Raw genomic sequence first — 19,668 nt, forward strand, 5'->3', positions numbered from 1 at the left:
AATAACCGGAGGCCGACTCCCGGGTCCCCTAAAACTTACTGGCTGTTGTTAGGAAGGAGTTGACCAACTTGTGCCTGTCTTTACGAGTTGGATCTGGCAGGCTGCCTGGCATGGGTGCTCTGTGCTTAAGTGAAAACTTTTTGGGAGGTTTGATTTTGTCAAAAGGCTTGTTCTGCCACTGAGATTTCAGCATGCTCTGGAAGTGCAGGCTTGTGGGAACATCTGCAAGAAAGATGAAACGCTGCAGGTTAGTCCAGACACCTGGTCTCCGGGCTCCTCTCTCAAGAAGGGAGATGTGTTCACACGTAACCCGGGCTCTCCAGTGGGCGAGGATCTACATCACACCTTTCTTTTATGTGCCCAGTGGCAGGATGACCCGGCAGGGCAAGCACTGTCCTGTGGAAGATCTGTTTATCTGAACTTTACTGAAGGCATTCTTTTATTCACAAGCAAGTCACTTTTACATGTTCAAGTTAAACAAATACGCCATCTAAAAACACCTTTTGGTAGATCAATGGAGTTTTCTTTGTTCATGTAGTCTACGAAGTATGTTAAACTTTATTGGTTCAAAAGATTGATGAACATCCTGCTTCTATTCTTCTAGAGACTAAAACATTTAAACCTAATACTATTAACACAGTTAATCAGGATATATTCATTCAATAAATACTTATTGCCTACTGAGTATTACTCCCCCCTCCCTTCCTTCCTAGCTCCTCACCTCCCACCTGGACTTCTTTTTTGCTGATTAGTTAATATTCGACATCAAAAATTAATCTTTTAAACTATAATTTTTACCACTTTGGTTTACCATTTCTTGGATCTTTCCATTTTCTTAGCTCCATTTTTTATTTTCCTAAGAATGTATCCTTGAGTAATTTCTTTAGAAAAAGTATTTCCAGACTGAAACCATTTTTCTCTGACCTTAAAAGCTTCTCTCTACTTTATTCTAACATTCAGTGCTGCAGATAAAATGGAAGTGGATTCTTCCTTAATTGTAGGTGGTTTTTTTCTTCTTTTAAGCTTTTCCAAAAAACTCAAATACAAAAAAGCTTGTCGTGTATTACGCTGACTCTACAGGTCAATCTGGGGAGAAATGCCTTCTACTCTGCCATCAACACCAAGTCTCTCAATCCATGAATGTGGTATATCTATTTATTTAGGTTTTCTTAAATTTTCTCTCAGCAGTGTTTGACAGTTTTCATTTTACAGGTCTTATACTTGAGAATTGACTTAAAGTATGTATTTCATTTGATGTAAGCATCATTATGCTCCTTTTTAAAAAGACAAAACAGGTACAGAGAGGTGAATTAGCTGTTTGAGGTTTTACAGTTTAGTAAGTCAACCAACATTCAAACTTAGGTTTGTAGAACCCTAGAGCCCACACTCTCAGCCACTACACCATGAGATTATTTTTTGGTCTAGAGAACGGAGAGGTTTAATTCTGAGGTGGAATGAGAGATTTCTCAAATTATTGGCAAAGAAGTAGAGTACAGGATATTTTTGAAGGGAGTTCTATAGTGTAAAAACGTTTAAACACTCTTTCCTACAGTATATACCATGGATCTCATGACACTTTAAGAACAAATTTGAACACTGGGCTTCTCAGGTCTGGAATGAACATATATATCCCTGAATGAGTAAAATAGTTCTGTTCTCAGGGATGCTTTTCCCCAATGGGCAAGCAGCCTCAGCACCAGACATTATTTTCCAGTTCTGAGAATAGACCACTGGACCTTATGGCAGTCAAACAAATTAGGAAAACTACTGAAATTTTAAAGATAATAAACATTTGCTGTATGTCCAAGTATTGAGATATAGTATGTGAGGACAGTGCTGTCTTCTGAAAATTTTTTTGCATAATCATTCCTTCTTTTCCACACTTAAAAACAAATTCACCTATCCCAACCTTCAAAGATAAACGTCAGCTTTCAGCAACCTCAAAGTTGGGGAGATACCAACCAGACCAAGGATGTTGGATCTCATGGTGTTCCCAGCCCTTCCACTCCTCCCCCAAGCCCCTCAATAAAATGGTTTGATTCCCCCCACCCTCCCAACGAAGGTCAAATGTTTAAAAAAAGGATTTCCCATTAATAAACAATCAAGAATTGAGTTGAGGTTATTAACGGTAAATATTTTTTGCTGCAATTCAAAATGGTTAGGGAAAAAGGTGTGTAGGAAATAAAGCACTGTCTGAAGGCACTCTGAAAGCTGGGCTAAGCTGGAATGTCTAAAAGCCCCAGAAAGGGGGAAAACAACTCCTCTATATCCCAGGACACCTCTTGTCAACAGAAGAATTGGCAAGGTCTATATAATGGGACAACAGAAGCCTAATGATTTCATTTTTTCCTTGTACTTTCCCCAGTCATTGCTCTCCCAAACCTGAAAATTAAGCCAGGAAAAAAAGGAGGTAGGGAGGAATATACGCGATCTGATTTATAATGGAAACAGCACCAGACTAGAAATAAGTAGGCCTGGATTCAGGTCCTAATTCCTTCACTGAGTAGAAGGCGAAAACAAGAACAAACCACTTAGCTGGGCAGGCACATCCCAGCACACATGCTCCAGCTCTCCCCTCCTTTGCTGCAGACAAAAACTTAAAAAATCTTCACACTCTTTACCCTATTGTACCCCCAAGACCTCAGATTCATCTTTAAAAATTACAGAGTCCAGAAAGCAACTATCAATCAGAGTAAGCACAAGAGACGACACTATTTGTTACTGCTAGACTAGACTAGACTGCTGAGTCTCTCCATTCTTAACACATTACATCAGACTCCAGGACCATACCTAATCCCCTCCCCTCACCTGAACGCTCTGAAGCAGAAGCTGCTACAATTGAAGACTACCACCCTATGCCCTGGAGTTGACGTATTAAGCAGAATCAAGAGCAATTTCCCCTATAAACCCACTGAATAAGCAGTTAGGGATAATAAACTGCTGAAAGAACTCAGGCTGCTATACTTTGCTAGAAGTTTGCTGTGTGTTTAACTCCTCTCATATAAGAATGAACAGGAAGTCAGTTAAATCCCCCAGTCAATGAACAAAAATGATCTCTTAGGAATTGCTGGTCTAAGTTCATGCTCTAAGTGGTAAGTAATAACACCTGAGATCCATGTTGCACTAAAGCTCTGAAACGGATTAGATATGCAGGACCTGAAAGTAAGCAATGAAAGGGTATGAAAGAGAATACAACAGGGACCCATTCAGCCAGAAGACTTCACACATTCCATACCCGCACAGGCCATGCCATTAAAGTGCCATCATCAGAGAAGAGGGAGCAGATGCTTGATCAGGTCAATAACAGGAAAACAGAAGTGTTAGAACAGGAAATAGGAAATAGGAAACTAACATCATTTTAAGTTACTATTTCCTCAGACAAAATGAAAAGACCTTGACTTCACGCTCACTGGGGTCTGACATTCCACGTTGCACTTGACTGTTCTGCTCATTATGTTCCACCATTTTCTCAAGCAAATTTTCTAGGGTTGTTTTTATAATACTCACTTCCTCCTCCTGCTGGTAAACTGCGGTAGCCTCACATACACCAGTCTTGGTAAGCTCTCTCAAAACAGCATAGATCTTCAAGGCCAGCAGGTGGTGCTCTTATGAAGCTCAAACTCAAGTTAACATTCTTTCCACCAAGGTTTTAGACTTCCTCTACATTTCCAAGCTAAGGATTAACTGGCTTGATAAGGAAACGAGCTCCGAGGATCCTCCTAAGAGTACTAAAGAGTTATCACACCCTAATGCCTCCACCTTGCCACCAGGCACCAAGCTCCTCAATTCTATCATCTCTAGACACTCTACTTAATGCGAATGGCTGAGGTGTGATCAAGAAGGGAGAAAGAACTCTAGGATTAAGAGTTGGAGTTGGTTCCCATCCTACCTACAAACTGATTAGGAAACATTAGTAAAACTACTTGAAAATCCTGCCATCTCTAAGCATCTTCTAGAGAACAGGCTGTAAAAGGGTGGCCCAGAGGTCAGGTCTGGTGCATGTATGTTTGACCCACATGCTGGCCACTAGTCTTCACTGTTACTATTCTACACAATGATACATGGGAAATCTCAATACTTAGAGGGGGTGCTATTCACACAGAATAATGGTGCCCTCTGGAGTTGGACATCTTTGTGAAAATTTTACAGTTTACAAACATTCTGAATGTGGTATTTGTTTGGATCAAAGCAAAATTATCCCAACAGGAACGGTATTAGATATGGTAACTGTGTCCCCGGGGTCAACCTACAGAAAGTCTAATTTATCCATAGGCAATTATGTTCATACATCCTACATGAAATAATAAAAAATATATATATATTCTCCTTTATAAGGAGATTTAATGACCAACTCTCTTGTCCAAACCCCAGTATCATGGTCAGGAGCTGTGTGAGACAGAGAGAGAGAGAGGAAAAGTATTTAAGGGCAGGCAGGAAAGTGAAAATGCTAATGACCAGAGAAAGGAGTCTCCACATCTTTCCTTCCTTTCTCCCTCAATGCTACCTATAGTTGCTTGAAACAGGATGGAGAAGGGAAGTGTAAGGGCACCAGTCTGTGAGGCAAACAGTCTGAGCATATGTGATTGGGGGAGGGGGAAGGCAATTCACAACTGTATACAGTAACGCTATTGACAAAGAAATGATCACCATGTTTATAAGCTGACATTCAGTGAGTATGGAAGAGGCCTTAACAGAATCAGAATATAACTACAGGCCTCAGGCTTCTTTATTCAAATACGAGACCATACAATTCAACACTGTGATCCTGCGAGAGTAACCCAAGAAATGTTCCTACGTTTTCCTGGTGGCTCCACCTGCAGTCAGAGCCTAGAAATGGGCAGAAAACTGGTTTCTCTTAATATCCTGGCTGGGAAGAAGCATACTACACAATGAAATGAAGGACAGGCATCAGATGACCCAAATTTGAATTCTAGAGCTATCTAAAACTCATCAGCCATTTAGCCTGAGATAAAGCACAACTTTTCTGAGCCTTTTCTTGATCTACCAAACTGAAGTTAACACCTTATGAGATTATTGAGAGAAGCAAATAAGAAAGGTGCTTTGTAAACCATAAAATGCTATACAAATAAAACCTTAAGTTATATGAGCTATAATCCAAATGGCAAGAGAAGGTAAAAACCAATGAACCCCGGAATCTGAAGTACACAGGAAGATGTGTTCTAAAGTTTATTTACTGCTCTACCACTCCCAACCTAAAATAGAACCCTGCCTAGCTTGCTATCCATATGGTCCAAAAGTTTATAAACTTTTTCTTAAAGGGACAGATGATAAATAATTTGGGCTTTGCAGGCCACACTATCTTTGTTTAGTCTGGGTTGCAACTATGTAATGTTCCTGCCGATCTAGCAGAAAAGCAGCCACTGACAAGATGTACACAAATGGGCTGTGTTCCAATAAAACTTTATTTATAAAAAACAATCATTACTAACACCTAACCTAGAGAATGCCCTCTTCTGTTTGACAGTTGATCAAACATTAAATCACTACAATCCCCTCCCCTTTAGCTGTTCTTCAAATGATTGAGTTCTTTTTTGCCTACCTAAATCCTGTAACTGCTCCAGGACTTGTTACCAGAACTCCCTTGACTAAGAAGGAGCTTGATCTAATATTCCTGATGCCATGTGACTTCTAGGAAAAGTGGAAATATTTAGTAGAAAACTTGGACCATATGGATAGCAAAGCTAGGCAGGGTTTTATTTCAGGGTCAGGAGCAACTTGAAAGGCTGGGGGGAAATCTCTCTCCTGGCAAGTTGCAATCTTTCAGTGGTACATTCTGGTCTGATGGATCTGCTGCACCCTATTTGCAAAATTCTGAGAGACTCTGTTGACTGAAACTGATACCTTGATAGCACCTGGGTTGTACCAGGATCCTGGCTGGCTTTCTTTCACTTTGAAGCCTTTAAGTCTCATTTAAGCTTTATATTCTGTGGCCTTTCTTACCATCTGGAAATGCTAGGACTGGGTGAACACAAGAGTCCAACTGGGAAAGGCGTTCCAACAGAGGGGCTTCATAGTGAATTTCTGGAGGCATGGTGACCGTGCTGCCTGAGCCACACAGTGCGCAGGAGGGGTTCACATCACAGCCAGAGCGCATTGTGCTGTTCCGATGAACCTGTGAAAAGCCAAACAAAACTGACAATTCAGTGTCTGATAAAACCCAGCTCTCTCTCATTATCCCAAAGATTCAGAAGGCTCTTTCTAGACTCCTATATGCCACTACTAACCGAAAGTTCAATTAGTTTGTTAAAAAAATCCCTTTTCTCCAACACATTAACCTTCAAAGTAATTAAGTAAACTTGCTTCTTCTTCAATGATGAAATCCAATTACTTGGAGCCGGGGCCCTAAGCATTACCTAGGTACCAAACTTGTGAGTTTAAAGCTACTGAAACTGTGCTGAGAACACCTTATAAAACCTGAATATTTCCACCATCTTGATGGTTTTCAACGGTCCCTGAGATGAACAGCTGGTGCCTGATTCCCAGATGGACATGACTTGCTCTCTCCAGCAATTTCATCCACCTAGGAGCCTGAATAACCAATCACACCTCTCTTGTTCTTTTCACAATTCCTTCTAAAGACTTTCAGGTGGTCTCAAACAAGGTGGCAAGTTTCGCTGGACTACACAGAACTCACTAGCTACATTTTAACCTAGCCTAAGATCCATGGTTATAAAGTTCATGGCTAAGTAATGAAAATGAATTTGGGGGCGCCTGGGTGGCTCAGTCGGTTAAGTGCGTCTGCCTTAGGCTCAGGTCGTGATCTCTCGGGGTCCTGGGATGGAGTCCCGCATCAGGCTCCTTGCTCAGCGGGGAGTGTGCTTCTCCCTCTCCCCCCCTGCTCATGCTTGCTCGCTCTTTCTCTCAAATAAATAAATAAATAAAAGCTTAAAAAAGAAAAAAAAGGCAATTTGGTAATGGTGAGTGTTCACACCATAGTCTTTATGTTAGATTAAATTCAAGGAGATAGAAATTATTCCCATTAAACTTCCTTTGTACAAATGTAAGCAGGCTAAGAAATAACCTCTCCTGCTAAGTCCACAGTGAAATGTAATCTAACTCTTCCAAAGACTTAATATTGGCGGGAAAAAAATGCTTTAAAAAAAAAAAAGTTTGTTTTTTTTTTTAAACAATTTTATGCTTTGGGGAGAAAACTTCAGAGGTCATGCTGAATGCAGGATTCCTAGACTCTAGTGTTAGGATGGACAAATCTGGCATGTGCCAAATCATAACCCATTAAAAAGTCATTTGGGCAGCATCCAGTCCTAGAAGAAAAGGACTTGCCTGTGGAACAGCACCATGAGAAGGGATGCTCTGAGCAAGGGTAGTATCATAATAAAAACAAAAGGGTAGCATGGAAACTGCTAGCGAAAAGCCTACAACAACTCCAAGAGCAGCATTCAGTTTCAGCACAAACCTCTCTTGAAAACTATTTGCCTTTACACACATGTACAGGAGAAAGATAAATATGAGAACAACATGGTCTTTATCAACATTCCCCAACTGCCTCCTTCATGCAACCACATAGATGGGTGGCATGCAAAGAAGCTCCTGTGAAGGTTAGACTGGGCACCTCGCACTAAAGTAAAAGAATTCTAATAATTAGCTGCAATTGTAGATGCCACTGAAAGGGAATTATACCAACTAAACATGATGCTACTGTGTAGACAACATTAACTGGTACTGTTTTGGGAAAAAATATCCCTTGCACTCTGTTTATCAGCGCTGGCTTTCTGAAAGAGATAAAATTTTGAGACAGAGCTGAGAGAGAGCTGCTGGCAGAGATGAGAACCACAGACCACACAGCAGATGAATGGGAGGAGTCAGGTAATTAGGTAGGATCCAGAAATTGCACCAAAACTTAAAACATTAAAAAGAGATTAGAAAAAGATACCAAAATCAAAATAATCTTAAGATGGAGATATGTCTTTCCTCATAAACTAACCCATGGCATCAATTACCTGTCTATATGAAAAACGAACATTCCATTTCATGGCTGTAGTATACCCTTAAGTCAACAGCCAACAGACTGGGTGTAGAGGAAAAAGAACATGGCAAAAATAACAAACTAAAGGAAGAGATTAAGATAAAAGCTAAAACTGCCAAAAGAGGAAATAGATGCCAGAAATAGCAAATTTAAGAGCTGTTCTTTGGGAGTTTTCCTTTTCCTTCTTCCTAAACCCACCTCAAGGGTGGGGTGGACAGGAACAGACCAATTAATAATCAGATAAACTTTAAGACTGGCTTAATGAAGAGAAAAAGGAAGAAATGCAAACATGTAAGAATTCCTCAAAAAAGCACTAGTTAAGTTAAAAACTGGAAACTGAGTGTGTACATATGTAATATGAGTGTATACAAATTATGCATTTCTATGATGTTTAAATGTTACATATTTTTGTATTCCATCTAATAAGGGAATACCATATACATGCATAAAATAAGGTAGAGGCTCAGACAAGTCAATTTCCCTGGTCAAATCTTTAAAAACATTAAAGAGGGACACCTGGGTGGTTCAGTCAGTTAAGTGTCTGCCTTCAGCTCAAGTCATGATCCCAGAGTCCTGGGATTGAGTCTTACATCAGGCTCCTTGCTCAGCGGGGAGCCTGCTTCTCCCTCTGCCTGCCGCTCCCCCTGCTTGTGCTCTCGTTCTCTCTGACAAATAAATAAAATCTTTAAAAATAAATAAATAAAAGCTTTGAAGAAGAGGTAATTTTCTATTCAATTAAGATGGCTGATACTAACAAAGAAATTACAATTCTATTGTCCTTTCAGAAAAATAAAATTCTTTTTAAAAAGATTTTATTTATTTGAGAGAGAGAGAAAATGTGTACAAGTTGGGGGAGGGGCAGAGGGAGAAGCAGACTCTCCACTGAGCAGGGAGCCTGACACAGGGCTTAACCCCAGGACCCCGGGATCATGACCTGAGCCGAAGGCAGATGCCTAACTGACTGAGCCACCCAGGCGCCCCAGAACCTATCTGTGTTTTAAAAAAATCACAACATATATTTTATAGTACAAAAATAAATTTTAAAAATCACAACAAATATAAACAACCAAACCTGAGCCAAGTGGAGATTTCTGGATATCAGGATTATTCAATATTAGTATATCAATTAATATAATTTCATTTGAATTTAACTGCTCACTCAACTTCACTTAGATGTCTTAACAGGTACCTCAGTTCAAAACTGAGCCCCTGCTCTTCCCAATTTCTAGCTGCTCAGTCCTAAATCTCTGAACTTATCCTAAACTCCCTTCTTTTACCATATCCCATATCCAATCATGAAATCCTGTGGCCTCTACCCTCTTAATGTATCCAGAATCTGACCACTTTATACCACCTCAAATGCAATAACCCTGGTCTAAGTCAGTATCTTTTCTGACTTAAAAGGGGGGTGGTGGGGAGGGAGAATCTTAAGCAGGCTCCATACCCAGCAGAGTCCGATGTGCGGCTTGGTCTCATGACCTGAGCTGAAATCAAGAGTCGGGGGCTTAAATGACTGAGCCACCCAGGAACCCCTCTCATATGAATTTATTAAATAACTCCTCACTTGTCTTCCTGCTTGCCCCTCCTTCCAACTAATCAAAATACAGCAGTAGGAGTAACCGTGGCTTACCAGTCCTCAGCTCATAACGTTCCAATAGCTCCTCATCTCATAAGGAACAAGAGCCAAAGTTCTTACAAATGGTGCACACAAGGCTTTATACCATCTGTCGCTGCTATCCCTTCTCTGACCTCATTTCCTTTTACTTCCTGCTTCTCTCCTTGCTCACTCCACCACTGCTATTTCCTCAATATGCTAGGCAAAATTCCAGATCATGGGCCTTTCCATGGTTATTCCTCTCACCTCAGGTCTTTTTCTGAAATGTAACCTTCTTAAAAATAACTGTTATTGAGAAACATGCAAGTGAAAAAAATAATCTTTTCTTGACTATAACAATAATAAAAAATATTCTGGAGTAAGTTTAACTAAAACTTATAAACACAAACCTTTTTAAAGCTATTAATAATCTACAAATTAATCTACAATCTAAATAAGGTTTTGTTGGGGAAGGAAGAGGCAAATAAGATTTAAACAATCTTAAAACTGGAACTGAAAGAATATATGCTTAAAGGGAAAAGTCCCCATAAAATTTCTGATAAGCAAAGATAGAGGGGAGTGATTTGCCCTACCACATATCAAAATATCTTAAAGTTACAGCAATTAAAATAGTCTGCTACAGAAAAATTAAACAGAAAGAGAATTAGACCAAAGTATACATGACAGCTTAATATGTAGCAAAGGTGGTATTTCTAAATAAATTAGTTTAGGGGTGCCTGGGTGGCTCAGTCGGTGAAGCATCTGCCTTCTGCTCAGGTCATGATCCCGGGGTCCTGGGATTGAGCCCTACGTCCAACTCCCTGCTCTGTGGGGAGCCTACTTCTCCCTCTCCCTCTGCCGCTTCCCCTGCTTGTGCTCATGCTCTCGCTCGCTCTCTCCATCAAATAAAATCTTAAAAAAAAAATTAGTTAAAAAAAAAAGGAAAAGATGATCAATAGAAAACTGTGCATTAAGGACACTTCCACAGTCTAGGGATCACACAAGACTCCTACAGAAAACATGCCCTGTTCACCCTGCCCTGGGTGAGCTCACTGTGAAAGATTACAAAGCAGACCAAACACAGACCGATGTGTTGCAGTCAGCACAAAAATGGGGACAACTGGTCCTCAAGAAACTAGAAATGGAATAATTTTTTAAAAGTCATTTGTAGCCCAACATGGAGCTCGAACTCAGGACCCCAAGATCAAGAGTCCCATGCTCTACCCACTGAGACAGCCAGGCACCCCTGGAAATGGAATAATCTGAGAGCGATTTTAAAGTAAGTATATTGGCCAAAGATGTGGAAACCTCACGTTCTCTACCACTGGCAAATATATACATACCTACATGGTTCTCTTAAAATAAATAAATAAATAAAGTATATTACAGTTGTTCAAACAGATAAAGGAAGGAATGAACATCATAAAAGAATAGGAAAGGATGAAAAAAAGGATGATTCTAAAAGTAACCAGAAATAAATTCTGAATGAAAACCACACACTGGGGTGCCTGGGTGGCTCAGTCGTTTAAGTGCCCACCTTCAGCCTAGGTCATGATCCCAGGGTCCTGGGATACAGTCCCACATTGGGTTTCCCACTCAGCAGGGAATCTGCTTTTCCCTCTGCCCCTCCCCCCTGCTCGTGCTCTCTCTCTCAAATAAATAAAATCTTAAAAAAAAAAGAAAAGAAAAAAACACAAAAAACCAAACAACTGACAGGTTTAATAATAGTAAACTAAACAAAGCTGGAGAAAAACCTGATGAATAGAAGGAACAGTCACAGAGGTTTACTGAGAATAAAACAGTGAGAGAGAGAGAGATGGAAATGGGAAGTATTAAAAAAAAAAAAGATACAGAAGAGAGAATTACAAGATCTACAACAATCTACATATAAATAGACATTCCATATTAAAGAGGAGAAAAGAGGAAAAGTTTAAAGAAGTAATAATTTTCAAAACTCAAGACAGACAAGAACTCTCAGAATGAGGGTGCAAACCAAGCCCGTAAGTGGCTAAAAATTAATTCATACATCTAAATATGTCCTTTGTTACTGCAAAACATAAAAAAAAAAACCACCTCAAGGTAGGGGGTTGGGGAATTTAAATTACTAGAGAGAAGATACAGATAAACTAAAAGAATGACAAACTGACATCAGAATTTTCATCAACAATAAATACTGGAATGCAATGCATTATCAACCATGAACTTGTCTGTATCTAACCAGTCATCCTGGATCTATATGAATACATATGCTAAAAAAAAAAAAAAAGGGAGATGGGGAAATAAGAGAGGTTGTTTATTTATTTATTTATACATTAAGATTTAATTTATTTGAGAGAGAGAGCACACAAGAGGGGGCAGGGTCAGAGGGAGAAGACGACTCCCCACTGAGCAGGACGCCCGATGCGGGACTCGATCCTGAGACTCTGGGATCATGACCTGAGCTGAAAGCAGTCGCTTAACCAACTGAGTCACCCAGGAACCCAAGAGAGGTTGTTTAAAAGTATAAACTTGCAGTTAGTAGATAAGTAAGTCCTAGAGATCTAATACACAATATAGTGATTACAGAGACAACAGTACTGTATTATAAATATGCAAAGAGACTAGATCTTAATTATTCCCACCACAAGAAAGAAATGATAATTTTGTGACATGATAGAGGTATTAGCTAAGGCTACAATTAGTTGGCAGGCGTACTGCAATATCTATGATCAAATCAACATGTTGTATACTTTAACCTTACACAATGTTACATACCAAATATATTTCAAAGAGAAATAGAAAGCAGACCAAAGGACACAGAAGACATGAACACAATCATTAAGCGCAAAATAGAAGTTAAATTTAGAACCCTGAAGTCAACAAACGGGATATGGATATACTCACACCCACACAAACACTGTCTTTTTGAAGGAAATGTGGACTATTTACAAAAGATGAACTAAAATTATGTCTATCAACATGGAGATCTTGAAAAGGCAACAGTGAATTAAAAAACACACACCCCCCAAACAAGTTGCAGAATATGTACACCATGATGGCATTTATATAAATTTTTATATGAACATTAAACTAAACAATACATACTGCACTTTGCTCATGGATACATATACGTGTAGTAAAAATCCAAGAGAACCTGAACTGGGAGTATACACAACCAAATTCATGATAGTAGTTACCTATGGGGAAGGAAGCAGGTAGAGGAGATGATAGAGGATAAAACAAACATTGTTCATCTGTAATTTTCTTTTAAATATTAAAAAAAGTCAAGATATTAACATTTAAGGTGGTATGTACATAATGATTGTTTTATCATTTTTTATACTTTACAGAATTAAAAAAAAATTAGGGAAGGAGGCAGGTAAACCTGCTAAGTTTTTCCATATATAGGGAATTCAGGTTCTTCACACAATAAATTCAGTGGTGCAGAAGTGCTCCAGAAAACTGGCAGTGGGAGTAAAATGAAGTTCAACTATTTCTCGAACTACAGCATAGGTATGTTAAGTATGAAAGTTGCTGAAACCCAGTAACTGAGTTAGGAATAGCACCTTTCCAGATTTAGAATTAAGAAAAAGATTCAACCAGCACATGAGTAGCAGAGACAAGGACCAATGGCCAGTGTACTGATTAGAATAGTGACCCGCCCCAAGGCCCCACCCCGATATTCATGCCCAACCAGAATCAAAGAATGTGACCTTATTTGTAATATGTTGGCATATTAAGGTATAAAAAGGACTATCAATAACTATCAATTAACATGAAGTGATACTGAATTGGGGTGGCCTTAAATCCAATGAATGGTGCCCTTAATAACACCACATGAAAACACAAAGACACAGACACACAGGGAAGATGATCACGTAAAAACAGAGGCAGAGATAGGAGGAGATATGCTGCCACAAGCCAATGAATGCTAAATTTGCTAGCAAACACAAACAAAGAAAGCAGAAGGTGGCAAGAGAGGATTCTTCTTTAGAGAGCCTTCAGAGGCAGCAAAGGGCTATCCCCCTTGATTTCAAACTTCTAACCTCCAGAACTGTGATAGGAAACAAATACACCCAGCTACTACATTTTTCTAGTGAAATCACAAAGTCTGGATAGATCAACTTATTTTTTAAGAATAATGAAAGAAAGAAAAAAACCCCTCAGCTTCGGGACTACGAGCAGAATACTGCAGAGTAAGGGAAAAGGAAGCAAATCTGAAAAACTGAGAAAGAACATACCTCCAGAAAACTATTAAACAAGTTTGGTAAAACAATTAATGAATGAAACTTCTCACATCTCCAACAAGTAAAAGATAACACAACTTCTATTACATGGAAACAGGGAAGATGAAAGGGCAGTAAGATGACATAAAAAGGAAATATAAAATCTGAAAAGAAAAAAGAAAAAATCTTAACTACCCATGGTAGTAGAACTAAAACCTACCTAAGAGGAACTATGGTCAGAACTAATGATACGGAGAATTAAAACAGAACGTGAGCAATAAACGTGTCTCTCTCCCTTTATACTAGAGGAGAACCAAAGAGATGGAAACCATGACAGAAATGGTAACAGCTAACATCTAAGTACTTATTATGTGCATCCAAACTCTGCCAATCACTTCCATGTTTAATTTAATGATGACACCGAGGAGCAGCAGCTAGTAAGAGCTAAACAAACAGGAGACAAAACAGTAACACAGAGATAACTGGAATACTTCCATTTCCAACTACAAACTTTGGGGAATCAAGAACCAAAGCTAGTATAAAAGACTTAATAGGACCATATTAAAAACCTGCAGCACTGTCCATTGCAGTTTTGCAATGATGAAAGTGTTCAGTATTTGTGTGACTTAAATATGGTAGCCACTAGTCACATGGGACGGACCACTGAACACGTGAAATGTGACTGTGCAAATGAGGTACTGAATTTATCTTAATTTTAAATAGCTACACATGGCTACAGTAGCTACCATACTGGACAGTGCACAGCAGAACTGGTTACCAATATAAAGGATTGAAAATAAGACCATTTTAATTCTATGCCAAAACAAAACAACAAATAATCACCCTCCGACACCACCAAAAGACAGTGAAACAGTTTTAAGGGACAAAGGTTATGAGCTAAGAACCTGAAACATGGTCAAACTGTTGTTCTAATCCTGAAAAACTAGAAATTAAAATTAAGAACTCAGTAAGTTGGCATATTAAGGTATAAAAAGGACTATCAATAAACAATGAAATGTTACAGTCAAAACAAACCTAAATAAGCCTTTAAATCCAGTTTTAAAACTGAATATATAAAATGAAAAACTTTATTTAATAAAATCCCCATTAAAATCAAAGACTTTATGGAGGTTAAAAAAAAAAAAATGATGTTTCAAAAAACAAAATGCTAAAAGTAAATGGGTGAAAAAAATCACATACTACAACATTAGTATTAAGAAAAGTAGAATGTGAGGCAAAAACTACTGGAGAGAGAAGCCTTAAGTCACTAAGAGGATGTAATTACATAGAACTCCAGACTAGACACCAATGACATTTTTAAAAAAAAATCAACAAAATATAAGCAGAAACAACAGAAACACCACTTTAACCCAAATGCTATAAAAATCTGTAATTAAATAACGAAAGGTTTAAAAAGAAAAACCATTTTGAATTTGGAAACTCAATCTGTAACTCTTGGGAAAAGAACTCAAAACTCATTGGCAACTTCCAAATAGCAAAAAGAATACTTCACACATCAAAGGCTGTGGAATGCTATCCAAAACTACACTCAGAAGAAAATTCAGAAAGTTGAATGCTTTTATTATTACGTAAGAAAGAACAGAAAATAAATTAAACATTTGAATAAAGGCAGACAGGAGAGAAAAAAAAACCCAAACAAACAAAAACAAAACAAACCAAGACCACAGGAGGAAGGAATTACCAGCAAATAACCAATCTTTGAAAAGACCAATAGGAAAAACTGATGACAAGACTAATCAAGTAACAGAAGACAAATATAATTAAGATTGAGACATGGACATAACTACAGATAACAAGGACTTAAAAATTAAAAATGCTTTCTATAAAATCTGTATGAGTTAATTTGAAAAATCTGATAGATGGACAATTTTCTGTAAAATAGATGCTGGTCTCAGATGGTCTTTACCTTAAAGTTCCAACAAATTTTAAAGAAATAGATACTTCCCAAAAAATCTTTAAAGTTTTCCAAAGCACAGAAAATGGTAAAGTGTCCCAATTCATTTTAAGAAGTTATCCAACATCAAAATTAATAGTGAAATTCTAAAAGTATAGCCATGAGCGGCGCCTGGGTGGCTCAGTCGGTAAGAGTCTGACTTTTGATTTTGGCTGAAATCATGTTCTCAGGGTCATGAGATTAAGCCCCATAGTCCGGCTCAGTACTGGGCTGGAGCATGCTTAAGATTCTAACAATAAATAAATAAATAAAATAAAATAAAATAAAATAAAGAAGAGGAGAAAGTATTGGATTAAAACCAGGAATGAGATGCCTCACTGGGACCAACTATTTCTTAACACTGCTCTGTAAGTACATCACATCTAGTCAAGGAAAAGGAGTAAGAAGTGTATAAAGAGGTATCACATTATTTGCTGGTGACAGATAGCCTATCTAGAAAATTTAAAATAACCAAAACACAGAGTTCAAATAAGTGTTCAATTACAGAAATCAGCAGCACTTACAAAATAACACTAACAGAAAAGATCTCATTTGCATCACAGAAACATCAAGAATGTAGGAAATACATAAAAACTGAATGAAGAAATAAAATACTTGGATACATGGAGAAATTCTATGTTCCTTTAATAGCATAAATTATATTAATTCTCTCTGAAGGAGTTTCCATTAAAAACCCAATGCAATGCACATGGATGAATTCCACAAAGTAAAGCTCTATTCATCATTTTCTGTTAATCACAGAATATTAATTCAAAGCATTAAATTCTTTTGGCTTGAGGACAGTTTATAAATAAAATATCAGAGCTTCTTCTATTTATTTTATCTTCAGCTTTTCAAAATTTGTCTGTGTCTTATAATGACTGCAAATGTCCACATGGCATTCCTGCTCCTTCCCAAAAGTCTGACTAGTATTGAAAAAGTTAGGCCTCCAAGACCTATCATAAGAAGCCCCTGTCAGTAAAGAATGTATCTTATTTGATATCAAATTATTCACTTTTATTTTTCTAGTTTTTGTTAAGGATATTATTCGAGAGAGAGAGAGAGCAAGAGAGAGTGCATGTGCGGGAGCAGGGGGAGGGGCAAAGGGAAAAGGAGAGAGAGAACCCTCAAGCAGATTCCCCACAGAGTGCAGAGCCCAACGTGGGGCTCAGTGCCATGACCCTGATACCATGACAGCAGCAAAACCAAGAGTCAGCTGCCCCAAATTCTTCACTTGTAATACAAACTCACAATCATTTTAGTTCTTTAGTTTTCAACCACAAATATCATGACACTGTGCCTTAAGAGAATGTCCTACTATATGTCATGTCCTGTATATCCTCATGTGTGATACAAGAGGAAGAAGTGAAAGACCACTGGGAATTCTCCAGAATCCAACTTTAAAATTTAACCCAGGGGTGCGTGGGTGGCTCAGCTGGTTGAGCGACTGCCTTCGGCTCAAGTCATGATCCTGGAGCCCTGGGATCGAGTCCCGCGTCGGGCTCCCTGCTCAGCGGGGAGTCTGCTTCTCCCTCTGACCCTCCTCCCTCTCATGCTGTCTCTCATTCTCTCTCAAACAAATAAATAAAATCTTAAATAAAATAAAATTTAACCCAGAGCAATCCTCCTATAATTATCCTCCAACACAAACAATAAAATTCCAAAATCACACCAGAGCACCGCCAAACCATCTGATAAGAAATGCTACCCCTATGTTTATACAGCAGCATTATTTATAATAGCCAAATTACAGAAGCAGCCCGAATGTCCATCAATAGATGGATAAATAAGAGGTAATGTGTGTGTGTACGTACACGCGCACACACACACAATGGAATAATACTCAGCCATAAAAAAGAAATCTTGCCATTTGCAAGGACATGGATGGAGCTAGAGAGTATAATGCTAAATATAAGTCAGAGAAGACAAATACCATATGATTTCACTCATGTGGAATTTAAGAAACAAAGAAGGAAAAAAAAAAGCATGAGAGAGAAACAGATTCTTAGTTATAGAGAACAAACTGATGGTTACCAGAGGGGTGGTGGGAGGGGGGGATGGGTGAAACAGGTGATGGGGATCGAGTGAACCTGTCGTGATGAGCACCGAGTGAATGCATGGAACTGTTGATATACTATACTGTATACTGGAAATTAATATAACACTGTATGGTAACTATACTGGTATAACATTGTATGGTAACTATATTCTAAAGAATTCTCTAAGAAAATAGAAAATTCTAAAAAGAACTATACGATCTTAAAAAAAAATTAAAAAGAAATGCTATTAAGGCCAATCCAAAAATCTCATGGCATGTTATTTTTTCTTTTTAAAATAATACCTGTACTATGATATACTTATTTTATAAAATAACTAACAAAATAAAAAGCAACCCCATATCGGCCCCACATTTATTTTAAAACTTTTACTGATTTGAAATTTCGGTATCTAGAAACTAATGTTTTAGATTAAGCTGTAAATATCTACCTCATAGAGGCAGAGCAGGAAATAAACATTAATGATACATGTTATATAATTTCTCATTGAGTGTTTCTTCACTGGCTTAGCTAACTGCTAACGTCTACCAAACCAGACCCCTGACAGTGATGAAATATGTAATACATAGCAGTATGGGCAACTTGTTCCAATTTGCACTAATATTACAATAAAATGGTGATACAGGAAGTACCCCCATGTTCTCCCCAGGCCTTACTGACTTCCATGGAAGATAACCCCACTCTCCCAATCTCAAAGCTCTCAGTCCTCCCAACTCTGATATTCACAACATCCTGGTGATTCTTCCTTAGAACTAGTTTTGAAATCTACTGCATCCTGAGAGCTTTGGGGCCTTCAGACAATATTATTTCCTCTAGGATTACTATTGTTACTAGTCTTTCTGACTCCAGTCTCTTTTATGGCCAATCTACTCCAAACATAAACTACCTGCACACTTTATCTTTTTAAAAATAGCTTATGACACTTAACTGCTCAAAACTAAAATTCTCTAAAATCTAGATGATAAAACCCAAATCAACAGTTTGAGCATTCAAAGCCTTTCATTATTTACTGATAGGTCTCATTCCTATTTATTTCCAACAAGTTCAACCTACTGAACCCCCTTCGCTGTAGTCACTCAATTTAAGATACTAATGACATAAAAACGGCCTTTTAGGAGCAAAAGAAATGTGCTACTACACTAAAAGTACATCTCAATTGTAAGATATACACTGTAATTTCAGAAATGTTGGTAGGACTTGATGGAATAAAAGTCCAGCTGTGATTCAGCTAAAATGACTGTCCTGGAAAATTGAGTGAGTTCCCTAAAGTGAGTTTCATATTTGGATCTAGAGTGAAGTAGAGATAATTTAAAATATGTAGTTAAGCCAGTAACACTGACATTAAACATCTGTTTTTCACATTCTATACTCGTAGATCTACTAGTAACCACCTTTCTTGGGTAGGTAGGAAATGTGGTGGGAGGGGCAGTAACAAAGGTAATTTGAGTTAATCCAGAAACATGTAGTTCCTATTAAGATTTTTTTTTTTTTAAACGTGGAAGCAAATCCTATTACAGTGAGTGTGAACTCAATGCCATTTACCAACATCAGAAAATGGTTTATCTGTTAACTTCTTTGCTATCTAGGCTCTGTCATTAGAAGGTAAAATCCATTAAGGCAAGGACTTGGTTCACCAATGAAACCTGAAGAATACCTGGAGCACAGTGGGCACTTGACAAAGTGCTGAATAAATTTGCTTGGCAAATCCAGCACCACAAGATGATAAAAGGCAAATATCACTGAGCAAGGAGACACAGTGAGCAACCAAGATAGACAAAATGGCCATCGCCTCCAACACTGGCAGAACTCCAGCATTGCTGCTATAACCAGTGAAATGGTTTGTTTCTCCAAAC

General features: G+C 38.2%; 1 protein-coding gene across 8 annotated transcripts in view; it reads right to left on the reverse strand.

The window, feature by feature from the left end:
* The window catches only part of KANSL1 (KAT8 regulatory NSL complex subunit 1), a 178,974-nt gene that overhangs the window by 7,202 nt on the left and 152,104 nt on the right, over window positions 1–19,668 (reverse strand). For all 8 annotated transcript variants that reach the window (XM_036103100.2, XM_078065865.1, XM_078065866.1 and 5 more), the window contains 2 exons: window positions 5,962–6,133; window positions 40–222 (listed from right to left, as the gene is read on the reverse strand). In XM_036103100.2, the coding sequence (XP_035958993.2) occupies window positions 40–222; window positions 5,962–6,133 (355 nt within the window). The remainder of the gene's footprint in view (window positions 1–39; window positions 223–5,961; window positions 6,134–19,668) is intronic.

The sequence above is a fragment of the Halichoerus grypus genome, chromosome 2, assembly GCF_964656455.1.
Source record: "Halichoerus grypus chromosome 2, mHalGry1.hap1.1, whole genome shotgun sequence".
Classification (NCBI taxonomy): domain Eukaryota; kingdom Metazoa; phylum Chordata; class Mammalia; order Carnivora; family Phocidae; genus Halichoerus; species Halichoerus grypus.